The sequence below is a fragment of the Phyllostomus hastatus genome, unplaced genomic scaffold (genome assembly GCF_019186645.2).
Source record: "Phyllostomus hastatus isolate PE091 unplaced genomic scaffold, TTU_PhHast_1.1 phas_contig_113, whole genome shotgun sequence".
In the NCBI taxonomy this organism is placed as follows: Eukaryota; Metazoa; Chordata; class Mammalia; order Chiroptera; family Phyllostomidae; genus Phyllostomus; species Phyllostomus hastatus.
In genome coordinates this window covers 7,443,747-7,470,449 of record NW_025333530.1, presented here as the reverse complement: position 1 = coordinate 7,470,449, position 26,703 = coordinate 7,443,747, and the positions used below count along the sequence as shown (strand labels likewise).

The window sequence follows — 26,703 nt, the reverse complement described above, 5'->3', positions numbered from 1 at the left end:
TAAAATAGAAGTTAACGGAATAACGACTGCTTTTTAGAACGTGTCTAAACAATTAAGTCCTGTCATGCTTACATTTCCAGATATATGAAGCTTAAAATATATTTAGTTATCTCTGACGAATCCATTTCATTCATCAAATATTCACATTTTTTGTTTCCTGAGATTTACAGACATCAACTTTTTAGACCTAGAAAATTGACTATGATTTTTTCTATTGCAGTGGCCAAGTCATTCATTTCTTTTAAATCCCAAGCACTAGTTATAGTATCAAGCACACACTACTTAATAAACTCAAATAACCCCCTCATTTTTAGAAGACACTGAGGTTCAGAAACATGTGGCTACCTCCAGAGGTTTACATTAGAAGTCAGAACCAGGACTCGCACACAGATCTTACTCCAGACTTTTCTTTTACCATCTGACCCAAATCAAACAACGGCGTGGGGGAGAGCAACAACATTTTGAATCATGAATCATGCTGGCTTTTTCATGTAGTTACTAGTTTCCCTAAAAGTTAAACTGAAAGATTTATAAATAATACAATTAGATCTGACCTCTTCAAAGGTAACTATTTTACATGCAGCTAATAAAAATTTAAAAAATCCTAAATTTTATACCCAAGGACAGTCTAATTTAATCTGCATGAATTGAACATTTGCATACCCTTCAGAAGCATACACGAATTTAATCTTTCTGCACTGACATCTACCATCCTCAGACATGTGAAAGCAACATTCGCCTATACATCTGCATAGTAGATTATGCTGTTACTGAAGCTCATACAAGATGTGATGGGAATGTGACCGGAAAGGTATATAGGGGCTGCATCATAATACCAATTCTATACTGAAGGCAGTGGGAACCAAAGAAATATTTTAAGTACAAAACTGACAAGGATCAGATCTGCACTTTTTTATATTATTGTTTTTTATCCTTACCTGAGGATATTTTTTTTTCATTGCTTTCTAGAGAGAGAAACATCAATGCAATAGAGAAGCACTGACTGGTGGCCTCCTGTATGCACCTGGACCAGGGATCAAACCCTCAACCTAGGTATGTGCCCTAATTGGAAATCGAACCCACAACCTTTTGGTTACAGGATGACACTCCAACCAACTAAGCCACACCAGCCAGGGCAGATCTGCATTTTAGAAAGACCATTTTGACAGTTGGGGTCCCCCTGGCTGCACCCTGTTGCAACATGAAAGATGGTTTAGAAAAGGACAAAACTGGAGGCAAAGAAACTTTAGGCTGCTTGCTAAAGTAATTCAAGTGAGAACTGACAAGGGTCCAAACTAAAGGAAGGATGTAACAAACTGGAGAAGTGAGTATGGATTTAAGCAGGGTCCCAGTGCAATTGGGACCCTGGTTAATAATTAAAAACCCAAAGAACTAAAACCTAAATTAGAGTCATAGTCGTGTTAAAAATGAGTAAAAATTTCAAAGTTTACTTAAACTCATAAAAGGCAAATAAACAATTTTTCTAACATTACCTTCATGCTGTTAAGATAGTAAACAAAGACCACAAAAATTAAACTAGATTCTCTGAGTAACCTAGTGTCTAAAGGTATTTTGGCTAAAACAAAGCCCCTTTATAATCACCATAGCCAGCATCCTAGTATGTTACCATTGAAAGGGAAAGACAGGAAATGAATCAATAAACCTCAGGCACATGCTTGGTCTGGAAAGACACGGTATATCAAGGAGCAGAAATCTGAAAACAAAGGCCCTGGGTAATTTAATTAACAGGCAGGAAATGGCTGACTGCCGGTTTAATTGTTTGAATAGTGCTCAAATTGTCTGATGAGGTGACCACCCCAAGATTTTTGCACCATTTAGTGCCTATTACCACATGGAGAACTATGAGAAATCGTTCTAAAGAATGCAGGAATCTTAAATAACTTTTATTAATCATATCTATGGTTCCAAGAGAAAATTTTAGAGTTAAAACCTTATATAGGGGAGGGCCAAAGTGGGTTTATAATTGTTCATATGGAAAATAATACAATAATTAATGAATAATAATACAAGAATAAACTCTGTTTCACATACAACTGTAAATCTACTTTTGCTCAGCCCTATATTTATAAATAACCTAAGGCTCTTTGTAGCAAATTCATTTCCCATTACACGTTCCATGCTACCAGGTCAGGAAAATAATACTCTTTAGAGATGAGCACCAACTGCTATATAAGAGCTAGAAAACAAAAATTACTCAGATTAAATGTATATGCCCTAGCCCTGGCCTAGTGGCTCAGTTGTTTGGACCATTGTCCTATACATCAAAGGGGTATGGGTTCGATTCCTGGCCAGGGCACATACCTAGATTATGGGTTTGATCCCTTGGTCAGGGCATGTAGGGGAGGCAACCGATTGTTTTTCTCTTGCATTGATGTGTCTCTCTTCCTCTCTCTCTCTCTAAAAATCAATAAACATATCCTTGAATAAGGATTAAAATAAAAATAAATGTATATGTCCTTATTTACCATTATACTATGGAGGTATGGAGTTGGAAGAAAAAATGTTAAGCGTTGGGTGAATTAACTACCAAGTAAGTACTCAACAACTGCTCAGTGTACCAGAGTAAGCCAATTTCCTTCCTTGATTTAGTTTGCATTTCCTCATTCATGTTTATCTCTGGAAGTGTAAACCAACAGAAGAGTCCTTTCAAAAACTGAACAAAGAGCACCTCATTACTTAACCTGGCAGTGTTCTTCTGTTGGTTTCACTAAGTAAATAAGAAGTATTAGGCTAAAGTAGACTATGACATCATTCATTCAACAGGTGTTTCTAAAAAGCTGTGTATTATGCTAAGTCCTCAACAGAAGCTTATAGTCTAGTAGAGATAAAAAGATACACATGAAGAACAATGAAAGGTAGTATGTAGATAAATTCTGAAATGAGTTGTGCAAGAAAGAGAACTACAATGCTTTTATAGGAAGAGATCAGTGTGGGTAGAATTATTTGAGAAAGACTACTAAAGAGATGGAACTTCAGGTAGGCCTCTTAAGGAAAGATTTGAATATGTAGAGAGCAAAGGGCTTTCTAGGTCTCTGGATAAACAGGAACACAGATCTGCAATAAAAAAAAGTACATGTTTTATTTTGAAAACAAATAGTATGGAGATCAGCCTAGTTATGGGTTTTTGTGATCATCAGATTAGGTTTGGTCATTAGATTTGGTAAGGAAGACAGGGGCTCAAGTGCTTTCTGTGTCCATTATCCATCATAGCAGACAAAACTATTACATGTTTTGCCTATTTGTAGTTTTAATGATAACATTAATGATATCTATCAATTTAATTCAATTAATTGACATGCTTAAGGGTATGTAGGGAGGACAAAGAATCCTTCAGGCAGAAGAAACAGTAGCATACAAAGTCACTAAGAGAGAAAAATCTTGTTAAATTCAAGGAACTTTAAGGGGACACATAAACAGTATAGTATAGTCGTTAAAAGCTCAGTCTTTGAAGTCAGACTAAGGCTTAAGCCTTGGTTATGTTACAGCCTTCCTTGCTCTGTGATTTGGGCAAATTGTTTAATCGCTGTGCCTCAGTTTCCTCTGTCGTAAACTGAGATATTAATAGTACCTATCTTGTAAGGGTTTTGAGAGGACAAGATAATATAGCATGTGTACAGGAGTATTTAAGGCTGGGTGTATTTGTAGAGTATAATCATCCTTATAGGCCTTGTTAAGAATCCTGGACTTTATTCCAAAAAGAATGGAGACCACTGAAATAGTTTTAATCAGATTTTTGTTTTTTAAAATATGGCTTACTTAGTACTTCTTATAAGAAACCCCAAAGGACAAATTTACTCCCAAGAAAAGTTTTGTTTTCTTTGAGGGATATGTACCTTTCTTTCTCTGAGATAAAATTCTGCAAATGACTACATGTTCTTTCACTGTTACAGCCATAAAGCTTAGAGTCGTATCTGAATCATACCTTACTGTCTGCACATATGTGTTCCCTTCCCCCACCTCTTGTGATTGTTTTCTGCTGTTCTATGTATTTTCTGAATCACTTCTTTATTCTTATTTCTACTTTAGAATTATTGTTTTTGTACTATTCTCCTTCCAAGGTACTTCAGCCATTTATGGAATAAAATGCAATCTTATTACCAAACAAAAATGAAGGGCATAAACAGTACAGCCTCGTACTGCATGAGTCCTGCACGGTAGATACAGTCCCAGCATGTTGCCCAATCACTCTTTTGGAGTTAACCTAGTCAGATGGAGCAAGGATACAGGAAACCTCTCTCTGTGCAAAGAAACATCCACTGAGAAGAGTGGAAAGACCTAAGGCCCTTCCTGAATTTGCAGGGCAAGTTAGGGTGGCCAGTACCAGCCTCAGAAAAGAACCTGGAAGCGTCAAGGTCCTGGGAAGTTATGTACAAGTTGGAGTTTTTATTTTATGTACAACAATGTTTTTTTCCCTAAAAGTACTTCACCTTCATAACCTTCTTTGCTCCATTGTTCTATTTCTTCAGCTCATAAAACCAATCCTTTTGTTGCTTTGCTTATTTCCCTCCTGAACTTGGACCTCACTCACTGTCAGCCATTTCAACTCTCACCTCTTTGGCCATAGCAGTTTGCTGGGTCCTTCTGTCCTAGGTAAATCTGTCCTTTTACCAGTCCAATCCCTAACTTGGGTCATTCAGATTGTCTACTTTTTCTCCTCCTGGGTTGGAAAGCAATGATGACTGTGAGTCATAAACTCCTTCGCTGCTAATTATCAATGCTTTTGTTCATCTCTTGACTAACATATGAGCACCACCAGCTGCTCTAAACGTTTTCCCCCACAATACAGCGTCCAATGTACTGCTCTTCCCTGATGTCTCATCTGCTACATCACAGAATGGATCAAATCTATTCTATATGAACAAATGCATCTTCCTTCTGTTCCACTCCAAAGTGCCTCTGTAGCAGAGTGCTACTTGGTTTTCAGGGTACTACTGCATTCTCTTGGTTGTCTTCCCTGACTCCTCCTTTGTTGGTTCCTCCTCTTTCCCCAAACATTTAATGTTTGAGTGCCTCAGGGATCAGATACCTTCCCTAATTATACTTACTACTTAGGTGGTACCCATCTGTCAAAAAATCCCGATTCAACTTTCAAGATGTCGTAAGCCTGACCACTTAGCACTAGCTGCGGTACCACTACCCAGGTCTAAGCCTTCATCACCTCTTACATGGACAAAGCCTCCTACCTGGTTTCCCTGTTTCCACCTTAGCTTATCACAATCTATTCTCAACACAGAAGCCAGAAGGTGTTCTTAAAATGTTAAATTAGAGGCAATCACTTATTTGCTCAAACACCACTAATGATTCCCTCATTTTATTCAAGGTAAGAGACAAAGTCCTTACCTTGGACCTACAAAGCCCCCAAATCTGCCCCATGCCTGACTCCCATCTACCTTTCTGACTTTATCTCCTATTCTTCTTCCTCCTTGCTCACTCTTGCTCTCCCCTCTTGCTTGCTTCTCTCTAGCCATACTGACCTCCCTGTTATTCCTTGAAAAGACCAAACACACTGTTGCCTCAGGACCTTTCACTTCCCTCTCCCTGGATCACCCTCTTTCCCCCATGGCTGTATGACTGAGCTTTCTAATCTTTGCTCAAACATCAGTGAGGCCTTCCCTGACTACTCTGCTAAATATTGTAATCAACTTCCCCACCCCTCGTGCCCCTTTCCTTGCTTTATTATTTCCACAGCGCTTATTGCCATGAAATACACTATATGATATTCTTATTTTGTTCATTGTCTCTCTTCCCACACTAGCACATATAGTTTATGAGAACAGCAATTTTTTTCTGATTTTTTTGTTGTGGTATTCTTAATATACAGAATAATGTATGACACCTAGTTGGTTTTCAATAAAGATTTCCTGAAAGAATGACTGACTGAATGAGTGAGTAAATGTAAAAAAGAAAAGGAAAAAAAGAGCAAGAACAAACAGAAAGAAGAAAGGGGGAAAAAAAGACACTTGTCCAAAGCAATGCAACCATTACTACAGTGTAGTCAGCATTATAAACAATTACTGAGGTGTAGCCAGATCTGCTTGGCTTCAAAGCCCATACCATTCTATTATAACAGCAGTTAAGAAGCTTCTAGCTGAAAGAAATACCTTAAGAATTTAAATAAGCTCAATAAACAGTATCATAAAAAAGAAAAAAAATAAGTAAAAGAGGCAAACCAATTGTCTTTCCTAAAATACAATTAGAAAATAATGGAATCAAAACTGTTTAAACTCAACTATAAATACATTTTTTCAAAACTACGAAGTATATATAATTCCTTCTTTTAAAAACGACTATAATCAAAGATAATTTTTGAGGACTGAAGGCTTCTGCTTTCAATCAAGATGAAGTAATAGGAACTGAATTTAATTACCTTTCTGCCTGAAACACCCCCCTCATCCAACAAATAAACAAACAAATAAACCAAAAACAGACAAAAATATATGGCACTGGTTTATAAAACACTGAACATCAGGCAAAAAAGGAGTGATTGTTGACAGACAGGAGATAAATGAGGTGAGACCAAATAGTGTCTCGGGAAAGTGTTCAGGCCACCACATAGTGAGGGTGGAGCTCAGGATGAGCCAGCAAAGTCCCTGAGTTGAAGAAGACAGAGCTGAGAGTCTAGAAAGAACAAAGCAAATAGAGGCTATAAAGAGAGAGCTGCATACAAAGAGATCACTAAAGATCTGCAGAGAGACCCCCTTCAGCGTTCAGGAGTATACTGATTTGTACGTGTGTGTGAAAACTACCTGAGGCCAAAGAAAGAACAGTCTGAGAGGATTAGATACAGTAGTGCCTGGTACCAGGAATAATAGTGCCTGTTCTTACTGCCCAGGCTTGAAAAAAAACAAAATTCCAAATTTACGGGGTACTGAGTAATGTACTCCAAAGTAGGAAATAATTAGACTGAGCACTGCTCCAATCATAAACAAGCAAGCAAACAAACAAAAAACCCCACCCAAATGGACCAAACTGTTTCCAAATAGCTTAACTACATACCAGGACAAAAGTCAAGATGTGTTATAGAAATACAAAAATGTATGGTAACCAGTAAGGTAAAACTGACAATGTCTGCCATCCAGTCAAAGACTAGCAGGCATGTAAAAAAGTAACAAAATATAACCAAAACTGAGAAGAAATATCAATCATTTAAAACTGATTCAAAACTGACAGAGATACCAGAATTGAGAGAAATGGACATTGAATTAATATATAATTGTATTCCTTATGCTCAAAAAGCCAACTGAAAATGTGGATGTTAAAAAAAAGGCCCTAGTCAAGTTTATAGAGCTGAAAATGACAATGTCTAAATGAAAAACAAACTGGATGAGATTAATGGCAGATTAGGCATTGTAGAAGAAAAGATTAGTAAATTTAAGACATAGAAATAGCAGCTATCCAAAAAAAATGATATAGAGAGAAATAGGAATTTTTAAAATAGAAAAGTGCATCAGTGAGCTGTGGGACAATTTCAAGTAGCCTAATGTGTGTATAATTGGGGTCTCTGAAAAGGAGAGAGGGGTGAGCCAGAAAAATTGGTTAAGAAAGTAACGGCTAAAAAATTTGAGTTTGATGGAAATTGTATATTCATAAATCCAAGAAGTTCAGTGAACACCAAACATAAGAATCGTGAAGAAAAGCATACAAAGGCACATCATAATCAAATTGTTACAATCAGTGATAAACAGGAAATCTTAAAAGTAGCCAGAGAAGGGACATTGCATACAGAGGGATAAAAAGATGACAGCAGATTTCTTGTCAGAAATAATGCAAATGAGAAGACAGTAGAGCGACACCTTTTAAGTACTGAAGAAAAAAAGTCAACCTACAAATATATACCCAGTATAATCTGTTTCAAAAATAGACAAACTAAGATTATTTTAGATATACAGAAGCTGAAAGATTTCATCACCAACAGACCTGTACTCAAGAAATGGTAAAGAAAATTCTTAAAGCAGAAGAATAGTAAAACCAAATGAAAAGAATGTATCTACACAAAGGAATATAGAGATGTGGCAATGATAACACCACTGCTAAATATATAAGATTCAAAAAACTATGGAAATCTCTTTTAAACGTAATTGTCATTTATTTATTTATTTATTTACTTACTTATTTACTTATTTATTTATTTATTTTTAGAGAGGAAAGGGAGGGAGAAAGAGAGAGAGGGAGAAACATCAATGTGCAGTTACTAGGGGCCGTAGCCTGCAACCCAGGTATGTGGCTTGACTGGGAATCGAACCTGCGACACTTTGGTTTGCAGCCTGCGCTCAATCCACTGAGCTACACCAGCCAGGGCTAAACGTAACTGACTTTTTAAACAAAAATAATAACACTATAGTTTATAAAATATGTCTAAGAAAAAGTATGACAAGGAAAGGCAAAAAAGAAGTATACTATTACAAGGTTCTCACACTATGTGTGAAGTGCTGAATATTACTTGAGGGTAGACTATAAGTTAAACACCTGTACATGGATGTTCAATGCAATTGACATGTAATAGCCGAAAACTGAAACCAACCCAAATGTCTATCAACACATGAATGAACAAGCAAATTGGGGTATATTAATAAAATAGGATCTACTAATAATAGAAAGAAGTGACATGTTGCTACATACAACAAAATGGATGAATCCTAAAATAATTATATTGGGAGAAAGAAATCAGACATGAGAGCACATACTGTATGATTACATTTATGCAGAACTCTAGAAGGCATGAACTAAACTCCAGAGTCAGAAAACAGATCACTGATGGCCTGGTAGTGAGGCGGGCAAGACAGATTACAAAGGGCTCACAAAAGCTTTTGAGAGTGGTGGATATATTGTGGTGATGGTTTCTTTCACACACATAAAACTTATCAAATTGTATACCTTAAAATATGTGCAATTTATAAAGCTGTTTAAAAAATAATTTTGGACTTAAATTTAGGTTAAAAACTAAAAATATTTAGAATACCTACACTCTTTTGGCTCCACAGAATAAAAATAAAACATATGAGCTAGAATAAAATATTCATAATTTTTAAGTGTAAGAATGGATCACAGAAACCAGTTACTCAAATAATTTATTAGAGGTAAAGGAACAGAGTCCCAGAAAAGTACAGTGACTTGGCCAAGGTCTTACAGCTCGAGTTAAGGGCTTACTACTACTATACTGTTTAAGATCCATGATGGTAGGGATTGTGTTACTTAGATTTCCACTATACCCTTTATACCTACTACAGTGCCTGGGATATAGTGAGAACTCAATAAATAGTTGTCAAAAAGGAGGGTAAAAAGGATAATAAAAGGGAAGAACATCTCCCTTGCAATATGAATGAAAGTTTCTCCCTACATTACATTTTCTAATCTTTTTAACACAGATGAGAACATTAAGCAGTACCTTTAATGTCATAAATATAAGAGAATAAATTACATTTCATATTTTTAGCTTACTGGATATTTTATTATATTCTAATGCTTAAAAATGTCTAATTCATGTTACCAACTCTTAAAAAGGGAGAATAGAAAATACTCCATTCATGAAGATTAGTGACATTTTCAAATTTTAAAAAATTAAGGAAAAGTACTTACCAAAAATTTCTCCATTTTTGGCATATTCTGTCACAAGGTATAACATGTTTTTGGTCTCCATCACCTATTGATAAATAATTCCATATTAGTCTGATAGAAAAGAATTGTAATTTACCACAACATTCCATAGAGTTACTTAGTTTAAAACTACTAGTAAAAGTGTCAATGTTATGAACACCTCAGAAGCTGGCCAAGTTTACAAGACACAATATCCTGATGCTAACACTTTGCGAAAAACCCAGAGCCTTGCTCTTCCAAGGGTTTCCACAGACCAGCAGCAGTGGCAATATCCAGGTGCCTGTCAGAGATGTATGGTCTCAGCCTCCACCCCAGAGCTACTGACTCAGTATTTACACGTTAACAAAATCCCCACGTGATTATTATGTACATTCAAGTTTGAAAAATACTAATACAGGTAACAGGAGTTGTGAAGATCAACTTTTTACCACCTCCTCCCTAAGTTTTCTAGCCCTGTGTTATATGGCAGACTGCAATCAAGAAAAGGATAATAAAATACAGCTCAGTTTATCTGGCCTAGAGCCTACTTAATCTGGCACAACGTGACAGTCCTTCTACTATAGTTTAATATTGTCACACAGTATTACTATTTTAAAACATTGTTCAAAGCTTCTTCATTAACTCCACTGCTATATACACTTTCATTTAAATTAGTTTTCCTAGGTTCAGAAAAGAAGTCTGTTATTGTCATAAACTTGACTTTCCAGCCCTGGCTGGTGTAGCTCAGTGGATTGAGTGCGGGCTGCGAACCAAAGTGTCGCAGGTTCAATTCCCAGTCAGGGTACATGCCTGGGTTGCAGGCCATGACCCCCAGCAACTGCACGTTGATGTTTCTCTCTCTCTGTTTCTCCCTCCCTTCCCTCTCTAAAAATAAATAAATTAAATCTTTAAAAAATAAAACAAAAAAAAACAGAAAAACAAAAAAAAATTGACTTTCCAAACTAAACTGAACTGTAAGGAAATGAATTTACAGATTCAAAAGGAGTAATTTTAGATTGCTTCTCTGTAACACTATTGCTTTATGTACTGGCACACGCTAATAGCATAAAACTGAACTCCTATTTACTGAAAGGCTGAAATGAATTTTGTCTAACATGTAGGTGTAGGACTTGCCTATCAGACCAAAAAACTAAGAGCTACCTACAATTTGTGTCTAAACAAGTCAAACAGTAAATCAGCTTAACTGATTATTTAGTTCAAATAAACACAGAATTATCATGTGCAGCCTAGAGGTTTTAACCTCACTTTGTCTTATGGTTCATCAGAAATATGGTTCATATCATATGTGATATATGTGACTATTTTCTTGTAAGTATCCACTTAGAAATTAAAAGGAAAAAAAAAAGCTTAAAGGGAGTCACCAGTTCAATTCCCAGTCAGGGCACATGCCTGGGTTGCAGGCCAGGTCCCCAGTGGGGGGCCATGTGAGAGGCAACCACATACTGATGTTTCTCGTCCTTTCTCCCTCCCGTCCACTCTCTAAATGAATAAATAAAATCTTAAAAAAAAAAAAAAAAAGCTTAAAGGGAGAAATACTCTGATATAAATCTGACCTAAGAGGTCTGCTATAGTTTCAGAGTTTCAGGAATTGTTTTGAGTGGCACACCACAGTGTCTCATTTTTAGCTAATGGTAATGCTGATGGTCCCCACACCTTTTTAATTGCAAATTTCTATCAATAAAAAGTTGTTTAGGCAAATATAGATATGTATGTACATATGCATGCATGTGTATATATACATAGATATGTATATATATTTATGAATACATACATAAAGAGACACAAATTATGTACTTGGGCCACTGTATAAATGTATTATGTACATTAAAAATGAGCAAAAAGGGAAAAGGACTCTTGGGTATGGACAATAATGTGGTGATTGTGTGGGGGAGGAGAGTACGAGGGGACTAAGTGGTAATGGAAAAAATACAGTAATACACACAAGAAGGTAAATTTAAAAATAACATTAGAAGTTCTAATATCTTCCTAAACCCCAGTGGACACTTAGGCTAACCCATTTCAGTGCACACAGTGGTGTGCTAGTACCAGGTGTCTGAGAGCAGAAAAATGCCTTGACTTCTAAACCGACTTCTATGGTGTATATATACCTACAATTGCCGATTTTGAGCTTCTAACAAGATGTTAGTAAATAACTTACAGTCTAAGAGACAAAATTAAGCTACTAGTAGTTTTTAGTTTCCTAATTTTTAATTTAAATATATAAAAGAGGGGTATACTCAGCTTAATAAAAGCATGACATTATCCTTTTTTTAAAACATTGAAAAAACTAACATGAAAGAGAGAAATGATGCAAAATAGAGAAATGAATGTGAGAAGCATAGAAAGCTGTAAAGCTAAATTGTACCTGATAAAGTTTGATTATGTGAGGATGGTCTAACATTTTCATTATTTGTACTTCTCGGTAGATTTTCTCAAGGTTCACTGCATCCAGCTGAGATTTATCTATAATTTTTATCGCCACCTGTAACCCACACAAAAATAAATACAATCAGTATACAATGGTTAACATTTTCTAGCTAGAAACTTTTTAATAAATGACATCTGAGACTGTGCCTGTAGGTTCCTATGGTGATAGCTAGTTTAAATTCAATACTCATTTGTTCACTCAACAAATATTTCTTAAACATCTACCATGTGTAAGACACAGTGGCAGATTTTGTTCGGGAGTGTCTTCAGTGTGCTATGAAGAATAACCCTGCAAAATTACTGTAATGAAACACATTCCTCTTTCAATACCAATGCAATGCCTTTTTACTCCATTTACATATTAAAGAAATAAAATCTCAACAGTTTCAACTAGTTATCCCACTGCAAAGTACCTATAAATAAATGATCAGCCAAGTAGAGGACAGTTTCTATTGTAATAGAATAAAATTTTTCCAGAAAAGCAAGTGATAGGTTCCAGAGAATACAGAACTATCTTTCAAGTAAAAAGCTAAATATGAAGTATCAAAATCCATCTACATGAAAAGATACCAACTGGATTAAATTTTGTTTTCAAAATCAAAGTGCAAAAACTCAAATGTCAGGAATTACTCTAAATTTTGACTTCCTTAAAGGACTCTGGTTTTTAAGAATGTGGCCTCTGCCTGTCCTACCTAGATTGGAACACTCCAGGGTTAATGAGTTGAAGGAACTGCATTTGAAGGTGAATAACTAAGTAATCAGAAAGCAACAATCATGTACTTTTCTTTCATACAACCAACAGAACCTAATTTTTAAAAATTAGTAGTTGGCTGAAAAATAAGCCATCTGATTTAAATAAAATTTGTAAATAATTAGACAACACCCAGATTTAATTGTAGTCTCTTAAATGTACTTCAGATTCTATGTATGTGTTCTGAACACAGTTCAGTTTTATGCTGTTTCAGGGTAATTTTAAATGCCAATTATTGTGCATGCTGTAATAGCTCAAGATTCTTAAAAGGTATCCAAGAAAATAGAGCTTAGCTTCCAGATTCCCTCAGACATTAGGTTGGCCAAAAAGTCCCTATGTTTTTTTTCTGTAAAAGACACATTTTTCATTTTCTCAATAACTTTATTGATTTGGATATTTTGAATATGTTAGTTATCTCCTCTGTGGTATAATGTTGATTATTCTCAATCAATATCTTGATTTGATTGCTATCAACTTCAATTGGTCTACCTGACCATGGAGCACTGTCCAGTGAGAAATCTCCAGCATGAAACTTCACAAACCACTTTTGACACATTCCATCAGTCACAGCACCTTCTCCGTATACTGCACAAAGCTTTTCATTGCATTTCAGTTGTTTTTACCTTTCTTGAAATAATAAAGCATAATATGCCAAAAACGCTTATCTTTTCCATCTTTAATGTTAAAAAGGCTACACAAAAATTCACCCATTTTGATGTTTTTTAAAAAATTCATGCTGATATGGCAGCTATCACAATCTAACAAAATTGATTTTGAATGAAGTTAAAGACAACTAAGTGTTACTAAAGCCATCTTATGGCCAATGCAATACAAGTAGTTTTTAATTCTTTCCTTACAGCTACTTTGTCCTTTGCTATTATCTCTACTGTGAGGTTTCTTACCTTTCTCTATGTCTAATTTGCTGTCACAGCTTGTTTCCTGATTGAATTAACTGCAACCCACAGAAGAACTCAAGTTCCTGAAGAAATCAGATTACTAAGTATAATGGATAAAATTAAAATTTTTACTAAGAATAAAGGACATAGCTTCTTTGCTAGGCAGTAAAGTGCATGGGCTTTATGGTGGCTATTTTGATTATGTCTGTTAGTATTTTGCTTCTGTAATCAAAATACTGTAGAAAGTAAAAAGCACAAAACTTTGCTAGAAATGAGCAGCCATTATCACCTGAGCACAGTATTTTCATTTACTTTGGATAAAAGTTGGTAGATAAAAAGATAAGTGTATACTTGAATCTCCTCAATATTCCTTAGGAAGCTTCCCATGGGCATATTTGGAAGAAAATGTGTTGCCCTATAATCTCTGGAGTGCGTCTAGCCACCAGTAACCCCTCTCCACCAAAAAAGCTTTCAAACAAAATGGGTCACAACCATCTAATAAATAGAAAAAGAACTGGAGTGAAAAGAATCATGGTTTTTGCAGCATGATTACTGTCATTAAGAAAATTTGAATTACATATAATAAAATATTGAGTATCGTGTTTAATGTTAAAGAAAAAGTCTGAATATTAAATACCAATTAAAGCAAGGTATTACCAAGAGATAGCTTCTCTTTTATATGCTTTTATAACCTTGCCCTCAAATAATAAAAAAAAGTAAAAAATATATAAACTATCTAATTAAATTTTAACAAGTTATAAACCTCATTTAACTTTTCTTATCCAAAAAAACCTCAAATGACAAAACACAATTCTCTTCTAAATTTTACCTTGGGTCACAGACTGCATATATATGGACCACAAGTTTACATATTTATATTTTTATCATGTTATCCCTTGTTTGTAAGGCTGCTATAAGATTAGGAAAAGGTAAAGCACCAAAAAAAAAAAATAAAGCATATGTTAGCATGCTCCTTGCTTATAATAGTAGGATTAACAAGTAGACCCCAAAAGTAATGATTCAGATACAATAGTTTATTTCTTGCTTGGGGAGCAAAACTGGACACGTAAAAAGTTAGTAGGTGGCCCTCCTCCATGATGGCACACAAGATTCAAGGTGGCCTGCTACCTGTAACAGGTGGATTCCAGGGTTAACCTGAAGGTCGTCTCCATTCCAGAAAAACAGAAAACTTGGAGGACCCCTCATAAGAGGTTTTTATGGCACACATTGTTTACTCTGTTAATAAGAACTCAGTCACATGACCACACCTAAATGCCAGAGGCGCCAAGAAACAGTCCAGTTGTAGGTCCAGGAAGAAGAGGAAACAATGGAACTCTTTACCAAGTACTCCTCAGACATACGATGATGTTGATGATGATGATGATGATGATGATGATGATGACCTTCACAACTGTTCATCACTATTTAACAAAATACTTTAGCATATTTTAACAAAGTGTATCTCATTTGTTTCTCAACTTTGTAGAGTAAATGTAACAAGCAGTAGACCCATGAGTTGATGAAACTGAGTTTCAAAGATACTATGCAATTTACGAAGGTCCTAAAGCTGAAGTGAATGAATGGGAAAAAACTTCAGGCCTTCTAACTCCAAGTTCAATTTTTTCACTATTGAGAGAGCCAATTATTCAAACATTTACTGAACACCTCTTGTGTGCACAGGATTATGCCTGGGATACAAAAATGAGATCTAATTCTTACCCTGAAGGAACTTAATAGCTCTTTGAGAACAAACAGAACACTTTTTGGAAAACAAATTCCATCAACAAGTTCTACATTTTGGGATTTCCTCAGTGGGGTACAAAAGTCCCAACTCACAAAAGAATTGTATTCCAATAGTTTATTTTCAAGTTAACTATGAACTTAAGATTTCTGGGAACTTACTCTCTGCATCTCTTAATTCCAAACATAGTTCCTAAGACAAAATCTCCATAGTGGTAACAAAGTCAAGCAAGGGACTCTGCAAACTGAAGGGACCCATTTTTTGTTATTCATCTAAATTACTCAACCTCCTAAATCCCAATTATGCATGCATTATCTTTAAAATAACCTTCAGTGAACTTACTGGAGATAGAAAAATTAATATTACTTCTGTGAGAGTTTGAAAGAAAAGTTTCCTATGCAAATTTGGAGGGTATATTGGATAAAATGATTACTATCAAACTAAATCCCATGTAAAGTAGCAACACTGAATATTATAACCTCAGAAATAGGAAAATGTGAATTAAAAACAAAGTATCTAATATGTCAATTATATCTCAAAAGATACTATTTTCACTTACAGCATTTACAAAGATTAAAAAATAAACACCCTTATGAGCTAAGGATCAACAGGATGGCCACTTTTATGAATTGTTCCTAGTCATATAAAATAGGTTATAATTTTTCTGGAAGGCGACTTGATAATACCAAGAACCTTAAAAACTGTCCATCCCATTTAACCTAAGGATTCTGCTTCTGATAATTATTTGACAAGATCAGGCATGTTCAGGGTGATACAGCTGTAGACTGATAATTATTTGAAAGAAATAATCTGAAATAATAAAAAATATTTTTGTGTAAATATATTCAATAGAGTATTATTTATAACACTAAAAATGGAACCAATAACTGGGGAATAAATACATAAATTATGTTAAGTTTATGACTATTAATACAGTTATTAAAATGGTTTCTTTTAATAATATGGAAAAATGTTTATGCTAGAATGTTAAATTAAAAATAAGATATCGACTCTGGCTGGCGTGGCTCAGTGGACTGAGTGTGGGCTACGAACCAAAGTGTCGCAGGTTCAATTCCCAGTCAGGGTACATGCCTGGGTTGCAGGCCTTGACCCCCAGCAACTGCACATTGATGTTTCTCTCTCTCTCTATCTCCCTCCCTTCCCTCTCTAAAAATAAATAAATAAAATCTTAAAAAAAAAGATATCAACACAGTCTTAACACAAGAAAAAAAGACCAGAAAAAAATAGATAAAAATATAATGAAATATTATCAGTGGGTGAAAAAAATCATGGATTCTTATATATTTTTGTATTATATTTTTCTGTACATTTTTTCTTCAATGAGCATGAATACTTTTCTAATGAGAAAAAAGGACAAGTGGAGCTATTATATTGATCAAATATGCTAATTTCTTCATCTGTGAAATATTAGTCATTTTCATATTTTCTGAATTCTCTATTAAATAGGTATGATTTAAATATTAGTTAAGACTATATACATAGAAATGTTTTCAATAATGTTAAGTAAAAAACAATACATATAAAAGTAACAACTATGTAAAACACAAGTTTGCACAGAAGACCAAGGATTAAATGTAAAAGCAGAAATCAAATAGTGGTAAGGTGGTAGATAAAAGGAATATTTTCATTTTTAAAAACATAATTTAATGGTAATATTACCCTTTTTGAAGTATTGTAGAAACAATTATTTCACTTCTCATTAAAGAAATACTAATCTTAAAGAAACCACACATACGAAAGTGGTTTTGAGGAACTGTACAAGGAAGTTACTCAATAAGAGCGACTCTTCTAATAACCAATCAGAAGGGATTAACATGTTTGCTCTCTCAGGTAACATCTGCTTCGGTGTTATTTATTACTAATTCTACACTATCCCTCTGAAGTACCAAGTAGGCTTATCCTTACCATACAATTAGATTTTTCTAGTTAAAAAATAAACACACTTTTAAAGTTTATATATCAAATCATGTGGGGAATCAGAACATTTGATTGAAAAGTGAATGTGATTGACCAGTCTACAATGAAAGGGTTTCTGAAAGCAGTAAAAGTTGGTAGTCAAAAGGACATGGAGTTCTCTAATTACCTACCCTTTAAGAATAAATAAATTAGACTTTTTTCCAATTTAAAGTTTGATTTTTATAAATTTATATAATAAAACAAATCCTCACTAAAATTTAATGTGATTATAGTGGTAAGTGAAACCAACTGGAGTAAAGGTAAATGTTAGCATACTTTTATATGCATAAAAATGGAACTGAGAATTTTTAAGACTATAAAAGAAATTAGTATTAATAATCTCCTACCTTGAAAATTATTTAAACAAATCTACAAAAAGGACAACTCAATTAAAAAATGGGCCAGCCCTGGCTGGGTGGCTCAGGTGGTTGGAGCATTGTCCTGTGCACCAAAAGGTTGTGGGCTGATCCCTGGTGAGGGCACATGCCTACATTACTGGTTCCAACCCTAGGTCAGGGTGGGTATGGGAGAAAACCAACTGATGTTTCTCTCATATCAATGTCTCTCTCCCCACCCCCTTCCTCTCTCTCTAAAAATTAATAAATATATCCTTGGGTGGGGATTAAAAAAAACAAGGGCCGAAGAACAAACAAGCAATTCACAAAAGAAATGTAACTATCACATGAAACTGTGTAATCAAAATAATTAAAGAAACACAAATTAGAATATATTATTTTATTCCATCAAAATAGAAAAGATTTAAAAATCATATTATTGGAAAATATGCATTCTTCCTGGTGAAAATTTATAAGTACTCTTTTTTTGGAGGACAATTTGGTATGTCATGTCATAAGATATGGATGTAAGGACATACATACATTGATCCATTGATCGATTGAGAGGGGGGAAGGAGATTATTTTAAAGGGGAGGGAGAAAGAGAGGGAGAGAAACATAGATGTGCCAGAGAAACATTGATCAGCTGCTTCTCAGACCCCCAACCAGGGACCTGGCCCACAACCCAGGCAGAGCCCACACTGGAATCAAACCAAAGATGTCTCAGTTTGCAGGACAAGGTCCAACCCACTGAGCCACACGAGTCAGGGCAGCACATACTTCTTGACCCCAGAATTTCCATTACTATGGCAATACCCTAAGAAAATAATAAGATAGCTACACAAACATGTATATACAAGAATGCCCTCTGAAATATTATTTTTGAAAGAGAAACAAGTAATCTAAATGTTCAATAACAGGAAATTGATAACTATAATACAGATAGCTATATACAAGGATAGTATTTAACCATGCTTTAGGCAGTTTATTTAAAACTTGCGGAAATGTTACTAATACATTAACTAAAAAACACAGATTATATGCATAGATGACATCAATTTTATTATCTATATATAGAATATATGTAAATAATTAAGAGGATATGGACTGAATTATGTGTTGGTCTAGATGGTGGAATTAAGAATGTTTATTTTTTTACCTTGAGTTTTTCAACAATGTCTACAATAAATAAGCAATGTCTACAATTCCTTTTGTAACTTGAGGGAAAACACATAAATATTATGATTATTTTAAAGAACTTAAAAGAAAATTTTAGCAACATTTTTTTAGTTTAATTCAACCAAGACTCATCTCTTAACCTGTTTAAAGCATTTTTAAATGTTTTTTAAAACACATATTTTCTTAAAAAAAAAACAACCAAAAAACACATATTTTCTGATGACACTCTCAAATGTAATAGTCTTCATTCTTTTAATAATCTCAAACTGGATATACGTGCTATTTCTCTTTGAAGGGTCAAAATGCATTCTCCACAAATGTTCTGTTTAAAGGTACTTTTACATAAATAACATGAAAAATATGGAGGTGGAAGGTCAAAGAAGTACTAAGTACACTAAAGAGGAAAGAAAAATATCTTAATGAATTTCTGGAATCCTTTTGGCTCCAAGGAAATGAATCTGTCATCAGTAGTGGGTCATAAATCAAAGGTTATCATGTGAATCCAAGAATCCAGGCCAGTTTCAGTATTTCCAAAAAAATGTTTTCTTAATTGCCTGATACTGAGATACAATTTCCCAGTGGAATTAAAATCAGAACACATTAAACTCTGTTAAAGTTTAAAACTTCTAAAGAACATAAACATTTACACAACTCTTATTTTGCATGTTTGTCTCCCCCAACTCCTCTAAAAGAACAGAGCACTTTGAACAGAATAATTTGCCAAATATTACTTGCCTGTGTGCCAAGAAACTTAGAGAACAATTTCGAATAAAGCATATGTATTCTAGCATAAGTAAAATCTTTATTTCAACAAAGATCATAAACAGGTCTAGATACAAGTATGCACAAGTAAATTATTTGGTAGCAAATCCTTCTGTTGCACATAGTACAGAAATCTAGACTACTTCACAGCACAAGATTAATACTAAGGTTACAAAGAGGAGTCCAAATTTAAAGTAAAATATAAAATTCAATTGTATTAAAAAATAAGTCCTCTTCTTCAAGAAATATTGCACAGCACAAGATTAATACTAAGGTTACAAAGAGGAGTCCAAATTTAAAGTAAAATATAAAATTCAATTGTATTAAAAAATAAGTCCTCTTCTTCAAGAAATATTGCAATCAGGGCATAATATACCCTTCACTTGTTTCTACTTCACTTGTTGCCCCCCAAATGTAACTTTGATACTTTATTTGGACAGCTTTAAAAGTACTTACATTTTAAGATAGTAGTCAGAGTTATGCCTAAATATAAAAGCCCCCAAATGTAAACAGAAAGCTTTTCAGTAAACAGAAACAGTGTTCAGAACGTTCTTGCTATCAGTTTTGCATTCCAGGTTCTCTTAAGGATAAGTAAGTAGTGAGCACCTAGGTGCCATGTTAATAAGGTAATTTTCAGAACCTCTGTAAAGTATCTTTAAGATTTCATGAACCACATGTTTACGTGTTCTTTAGCTAAGTAACACAGAGGCATGGTATTGAGGAAAACTCAATTATCTGTCAAAGGTCTGAAAATAGCTAATGACAGTTATCTCTGCGTAGTGATATTATGGGTAATTTTCTTCATTTATCTATACTTTAAAATTTCTCAATAAATGATAAATTTGATAAAAACATTTTACCCTTTAATATAAAAGTAACTTTCTCACTTGGTAATTTTCCTTCTAGGAATTTACCCCCAATTCCTCCTCCTTGAAAAATTTAAAATGCAGACAAAGAGTTATACACATAAAAATGTATATAACTGACAATTATTTATTGTAAGTCAATACTGAAAACTATATAATGTTCAGTAATAAGGAAACTGTTAAGTAAAATGGGATTCATCTGTAAGGTAGAACACTGAAGCTATTAAAAATGCTTTATAAAGTTATATATAATAAGCAAAATGCTTGGCTATAAGTGGAAAAAGAGACACAATTTATATAAGTATACCTATATGATCACATCTGTGGAAAAAATGATTTAAAAAGATGACTAGAGGGAAATATGCCATAATGTTAAGAACTATTTATTCCTATTGGTGAAGAAATTATACATGTATGTTTTTATGTATTCTTTTATATATTTTCTACATTGACTATATTTCTTTAATAGTCAGAAAATAAGAAAGTTTAAGGGCACAAATGACTTTCCTGAAATTTTATTTAACAGACAAAAAAATTAACCATATAATAAAAGGAAAATGTTCTTTGCTAGTATAGTACTATAAAAGAAAACCCTACTCAAGGACACTTACAGCATAGCAAATTACCAACCACTATTGCCTAAAATAGTTTAACATTCTAAATGCTTTTATTCATTTCCCATTATGCTAATTTTATAAAATTAGCTACTCTAATTCATAAACCACAAACCAATATTACAAAGCTTTTACAAAGTATTACATTAAAAAACTAGATTCTACCACTACCTGCTACCTTTTGTGTGCAAAATTTACAGAGGTCTAACATGAGAATACCACTTCAGATTATGATGTACTTATATTTCTTAATGTTCACCTATTTGACAGATTAAACCAAAATGAACATTTTATCTATTAATTATTTTTTCCTAAAAGGCAAACAGTCTTGGATCTCCCAAACTCTGTAGAAAACACTATTTTTGAATGATACAGAACAAGAGATGGAGAAGAGCCCCCAAAAAATAAGAGGGTGCAATTATTCATGACATTGATGTTCAACCTAAGCCCTAAAATTTGCTTTGGTTGCAAATCTGGGAATAAAAGACCTCTAAGTTTTAAAACACACAAACATAATGATGTTAAAGTACACTATATTGAAGAATCTTTTATAAGCAGTAATAGAATGGTACTTTGCTGATACTGTTCTTTATACATTATTTTCACTGTAATTATTGTACTGTGTTCAGCAATGAGAACCTAAAACAATCTTTAAAAACTTGAAAGTTTCCACTAGCCACTTTATTTATATTTGAAGTAATAGTTGTATTTATTAAAGACATAAAAATACAGTGAATGAACAAATACTTATTTTAAAAAACTCTCATTAACAACAAATACTATACTTCTTTAAAAAGCACTTGTATCTGTGCCCTAGCTCAACAATTCTAAGTGCAAATTACCAAAAGAGTTCAGAGCAACTTTACAAAATTGAAATCTACAGTTTTCTCTTCCTTAATTACCTTGCAATTTCACTCACCTTTAATATTTCCACTTTAATACCTCCAAATCACACCAAATTACAACAAACACATTCACCTATGTTAAATGCACACTTAAAAAATTTTTTTTCTCACCTTAAGACATTTTTTAAAAATTGCCTTTAGAGAGAGGAAGGAAGAGAGAGAGAAATATCAATGAGAGAGAGAGAAGAATCAATTGGTTGCCTTCTGTGCCCAAAGCAGGGATCAAACCCTCAACCTAGATATGTGCCTGACTGGGAATCCAACCAGCAACCTTTTGGTTACAGGAGGACGCTCCAACCCAACTGAGATGCACTGGCCAGGGCCACACCATTTATTTTCATATCTTATGGAAACCTTTAGAAAAGCACAAAGGAGATGGGCTCTGTGGACTAGAAATTTAGCTTTTAAGATTTTAAACACATATGGTACACATACAATTCAGGATCTGGGTGCTTTCATCATCTGACCTGTGCCTTCAATTACAAATTGATCTCCATGTGATAGCCAAACCACGATACTACTCCACAGTGCCCCCTAACTCTACAAGAAATACCAGTTGAAAACGGACACCTTTTGAACTGTCAAGCTCAACAGAAAGTGTCAGTTACTATTAACCCCACTTAAGCAGTACTTAAGTAGATACTGTATTACCTAAATTTCACCTAATAAATAACAGATGACTTAATTAAATCTCGCTACTAATACTGATAAGAGCTGATGAGAAAAAATGTTATGAAATGATAGGTTTGGAATTCAACCATTTTATATATATATCCCCAAAGTTCTGTAGGTGCTCTCTATAACACGCAATTTGTTTGATTCTTAGACAGTCACAAAGCAAAGACCCATATAAAAATACACATTAAAATGCCTTCTTTTTCACATAATTTAAGGGGAAATGCTGTATCATTAGGCCATGGTTCCTTGCAAGAATAGAACCAATTTCTTCATTAAAAAAATGATGGGATCAGAATAGTCTCATCATATCACATTATTTAGCATTACAAACAATCTAAATTGCTAACACTGAGAAATTTGTTGAGAAAACCTGTGATCTTGGTCCTGATGCTAAAAAATGTCCTATTTGGGTTACTTCAGGATCAGTAAGGGAGAGTGAAAAATGAAGATGACAAAATAACATACACCCTTTCTTTTTGGAAATGGGCTCCACAAAACAAAGTTAAGCAAAACAGCTATGAAAATTATTCAAACTTTAAAATGCCCTTCACCATACACTGCCCTTCTGGAAAGTAAAAAGGCCCTATGTTATTCCACATTCAAACTTTAGTACATCCACACTAATATAAGGAAAAACTGAAAAGGGTGAAAACTGGAAAAAACAAACTGAAAAAAAAAATGCAATTCCAGAACAACTACAAAGAGGCAGAATGAGTATGTAAAAAACCACAAGGTTTTACTCTAAATAATGGTTTTATTTCTACTGTTTTTCCTAAAGTATTTAATTTGCACGTCTGAAAGAAAGAGACCCTGAGGGGAGCAGCTTGAGACAGTGGAAGGAAAGGGTTGGGGGTGTGTAGGTAAGAAGGGAGACTTATGAGAAAATATGTGCAGTGCATTAGAATGTGCAAAGGAGCGGGGGGGGGGGAGTGGTTGGGGGGATGCTGAAATAACCGTCGGGAAACAGTTGAGGGCTTTAAGAGTACAGAGCGTGATGTGATCTCCGGCGGGTTAAGGAACGCGTATTCACAGTCAGAAAACACACCTGGTAAGGGGACGACACCCCAGGATAAGAAACACCAACCCACCAGCCGTGCAAATGTCTAGATGACCATTTTAACCAGTTCTATTGTCTGGAGTGTTAGATGAAAATGCCTCAGGCACGAGATCAAGCTAGCCTGACACCAAATCAGCGACACTGTGGGGCGAAAGGAGGGAGAGAAGAGGGACACAGGCCGTCCGCACATTCTCGGGCATGGGGGTCCCTTCCTCGTGGGGCCGAGGGGGGCGCCGAGGTCACGGGGAACACGCGATGCCCCATCTCCGGAGTCCAAGCACGGGCTGTCCCCACCAACAGGCTGGCGACGTCTCTCACCCCGCAGCCCAGGAGCACCGAGACTTCCCCTCCTACCCCACCCCCAGCTGAAGGCAGGGAAGACGCGGAACTTGGGCTCCCGACCGGAGGCCACAGACCAGGTCACGGCCAGGGTGGAAGGCTCTGGACAAAATTCCGCGTGGCCACCGGGGGTCGCGTAGGGAAGGCAAAGCCCCGGCTGGTCGAGCTTCCAATCCGACGACACTCGGGTCCGAGTGACCGGGCCCCAACCCCCTCAGCGCTCACCCATCTCCTGCACCTCCTGGGTCCTCACAGTCCCAGGCCCTCTCGCTTCAGCTAGTGACCCAGCCTCTGGGATATCCCCGCTGCAGCCGCCCCTCTCGGTAACCAGTTCCTCTCCCGAACCCTCGCCTCGGACGCTCCAGCCGAGCCCCGGGCCGCACCTCCGTTTTGGTGATCCGGTGCCGCCCCAGCTTCACCACGGCGAAGTTGCCCTTGCCCAGCGTGCCCTCGATGTCGTAGAACCCCACCCGGACCGGCCCGCGCTGCAAGTGCCTCGGGCCATCCGCCATGACCATGCTGGGCCCCGCTGCTAGACACGGCGGGCAGGAGAGCGGGCTGGCGGGCCGGCTGCGCGGCAGAGCACGGGCGAATAGAGCTGGGCAAGCTCCTCTGCTTCGTCCCTCCAGCTCTGCAGGGCCCAGCCAGGCGCGCGCCGCTGCTGACGTGCTCCGACGTCAGGGGGCCGCGGCAGGGGGCGGGGGCGGGACCGGGCCTAGATTGGTCACCATGGCGACCGGAGCACCGCGACGTCGCGGCGGGAGGCTTGGAGGTAGGCTTGAGGGAAGACGGGCGGGGCCGAACTTCGAGTTCCTTCCGGGCTCCCGCTCTCCACGCTCGCTAGCCGCCGGGGTGACCCCGGCCTTCCCAATTCCTCAGCCTCCCAGCGGAAGACCGAGAGCGAGCCCTGGTGGACGGAGCGGATGGGTGCAGCGACTGGGACCTGTCTGCAGTCTCCTTCCCCTGTTCCAGCGTTCTCTGCCCAACCCCTGGAACTTCCCGCCAAAACCTCTTACCTGCGTTTACAGGGTGTCCTAAATTTGGCACCGGCAGAGAACTGTGGCTGAGCAATGCATTGCTCACAGGCTCCTTTCTTTGTATTCCTTTTACGTTTTGTTTCCATATAAATCCCTCCACTGTTTGATATTTCTGAGGAATCATTCTGACAGCGTCTCGCTAGTTTATAGATTAACAGAAAGCGTTGAAGAGACCCTAGAGAGCTTAATGCAGGGATCTATAACCTCAACTGGGTTTGGAGCCTCAACCCCTCTAAAACGTATGTAAATTTTTGTTTACTTGAGCTTGTCTCTGGGGAGTTGGGGCTATAGTATTTTTTTTGATCAGATTCCCAAATGTGTCGTTAACCCTGAAAAGGTTAAGAAATATGTGCTTACCGATTCCAATTTCTTTTCAGATGAGGAATCAAGCTCCAGGGAATAAAGGGAATTGCCAAGGTCACTCAGGTGATGCTAGCTAGAGTTAGGACTGCACATCACAACAGTCTTCCATATGGTGACCCAAGGAAACAGTTACAGTGTTACTTAATATTTTGAAAAATGTTACGTGCCTCCAGATCTTGGTTTCTAAATATCATTCTCCTTCGAACGGAATCAAACTCTTTGAAGAAATGGCTGATTCCAAGTCAGAGAAAGGGAAAGTATTAAATGCCCTTGAAAGATCTTGTGCAAGAAAGCAAGGTTTTCAAAGAATGGTGAGGACATGTCAAAAGGAAACAGGACATGGGGATATAAAGTACAGCCTAAGAAATATAGTTAAAAATGTTGTAATGAATTGTGCCAGTGGGATACTGGAAATATCAGAGGGAACACTTTGTAAAGTATATGATTGTCTAACCACTATGCTGTACACCTGAAACTAATACAAAATAATATTTAATGTAAACTGTAACTGAAAAAAATTCTAAAAAATATAAACACATAGTCTAGAAAAAAGATTAAAAGAATATATCAAATTAATAATAAACAGTAATTATTTCTGGAAAAAAAGGAAATAGGAGCTAGCTTGAATGTACCTCCACTTAGTAAGTGTGGGACAACTTGAACATCATGAATGAATAATGATAGAAATGGATTATAGCACAATGAATTTTTTTAAAGAATCTACATTTTATTTTTATTTTTTTGTTTATCATGTATTCTTTGTTTAAGATCTACTGACTGTTGAGCCCTCCATGTTCAGTTTCTGCCCTTCACTCCCCCAAGCAATACCTTATTCTACTGTGAGTTATGTTGTTTGCAAAAGTGAGGAGGGAAGTGGTGGGAGGCATTAAAACTGATGATATTTCTGGATTGATGGGAGCAGTATATTAAGGTTAATCTAACTAGATCAGAAAGAACTTACATATGTACCCCAGTTTAAAAAAGTGTTCCTATATATATTTTGCCTGTTAGATTAATGTGTTTTAATTGCTCTGGGGGTTCTTTTGGAACTCTGAGGAAAGCTATTTACTTACTAAAGAACCAGAAAATGCACACAGAGACCCACAAGAGCTAACCACCCCCTTCTTTAAAGTATGTCTTTTGAACAGAAATTGAGACTCAT

At 36.0% G+C, this 26,703-nt stretch overlaps 1 protein-coding gene across 1 annotated transcript in view; it reads right to left on the bottom strand.

The window, feature by feature from the left end:
* SIK2 (salt inducible kinase 2) overlaps positions 1 to 24,784 on the bottom strand; it is a 127,562-nt gene extending 102,778 nt beyond the window's left edge. The window contains exons 1-3 of the mRNA XM_045838203.1: positions 24,525 to 24,784; positions 11,981 to 12,097; positions 9,598 to 9,661 (exon numbers count right to left, since the gene is read on the bottom strand). Coding sequence (XP_045694159.1) covers positions 9,598 to 9,661; positions 11,981 to 12,097; positions 24,525 to 24,659 — 316 coding nt within the window. The 5' untranslated portion in view covers positions 24,660 to 24,784. The remainder of the gene's footprint in view (positions 1 to 9,597; positions 9,662 to 11,980; positions 12,098 to 24,524) is intronic.
* Between the last annotated feature and the right edge of the window lie 1,919 nt (positions 24,785 to 26,703).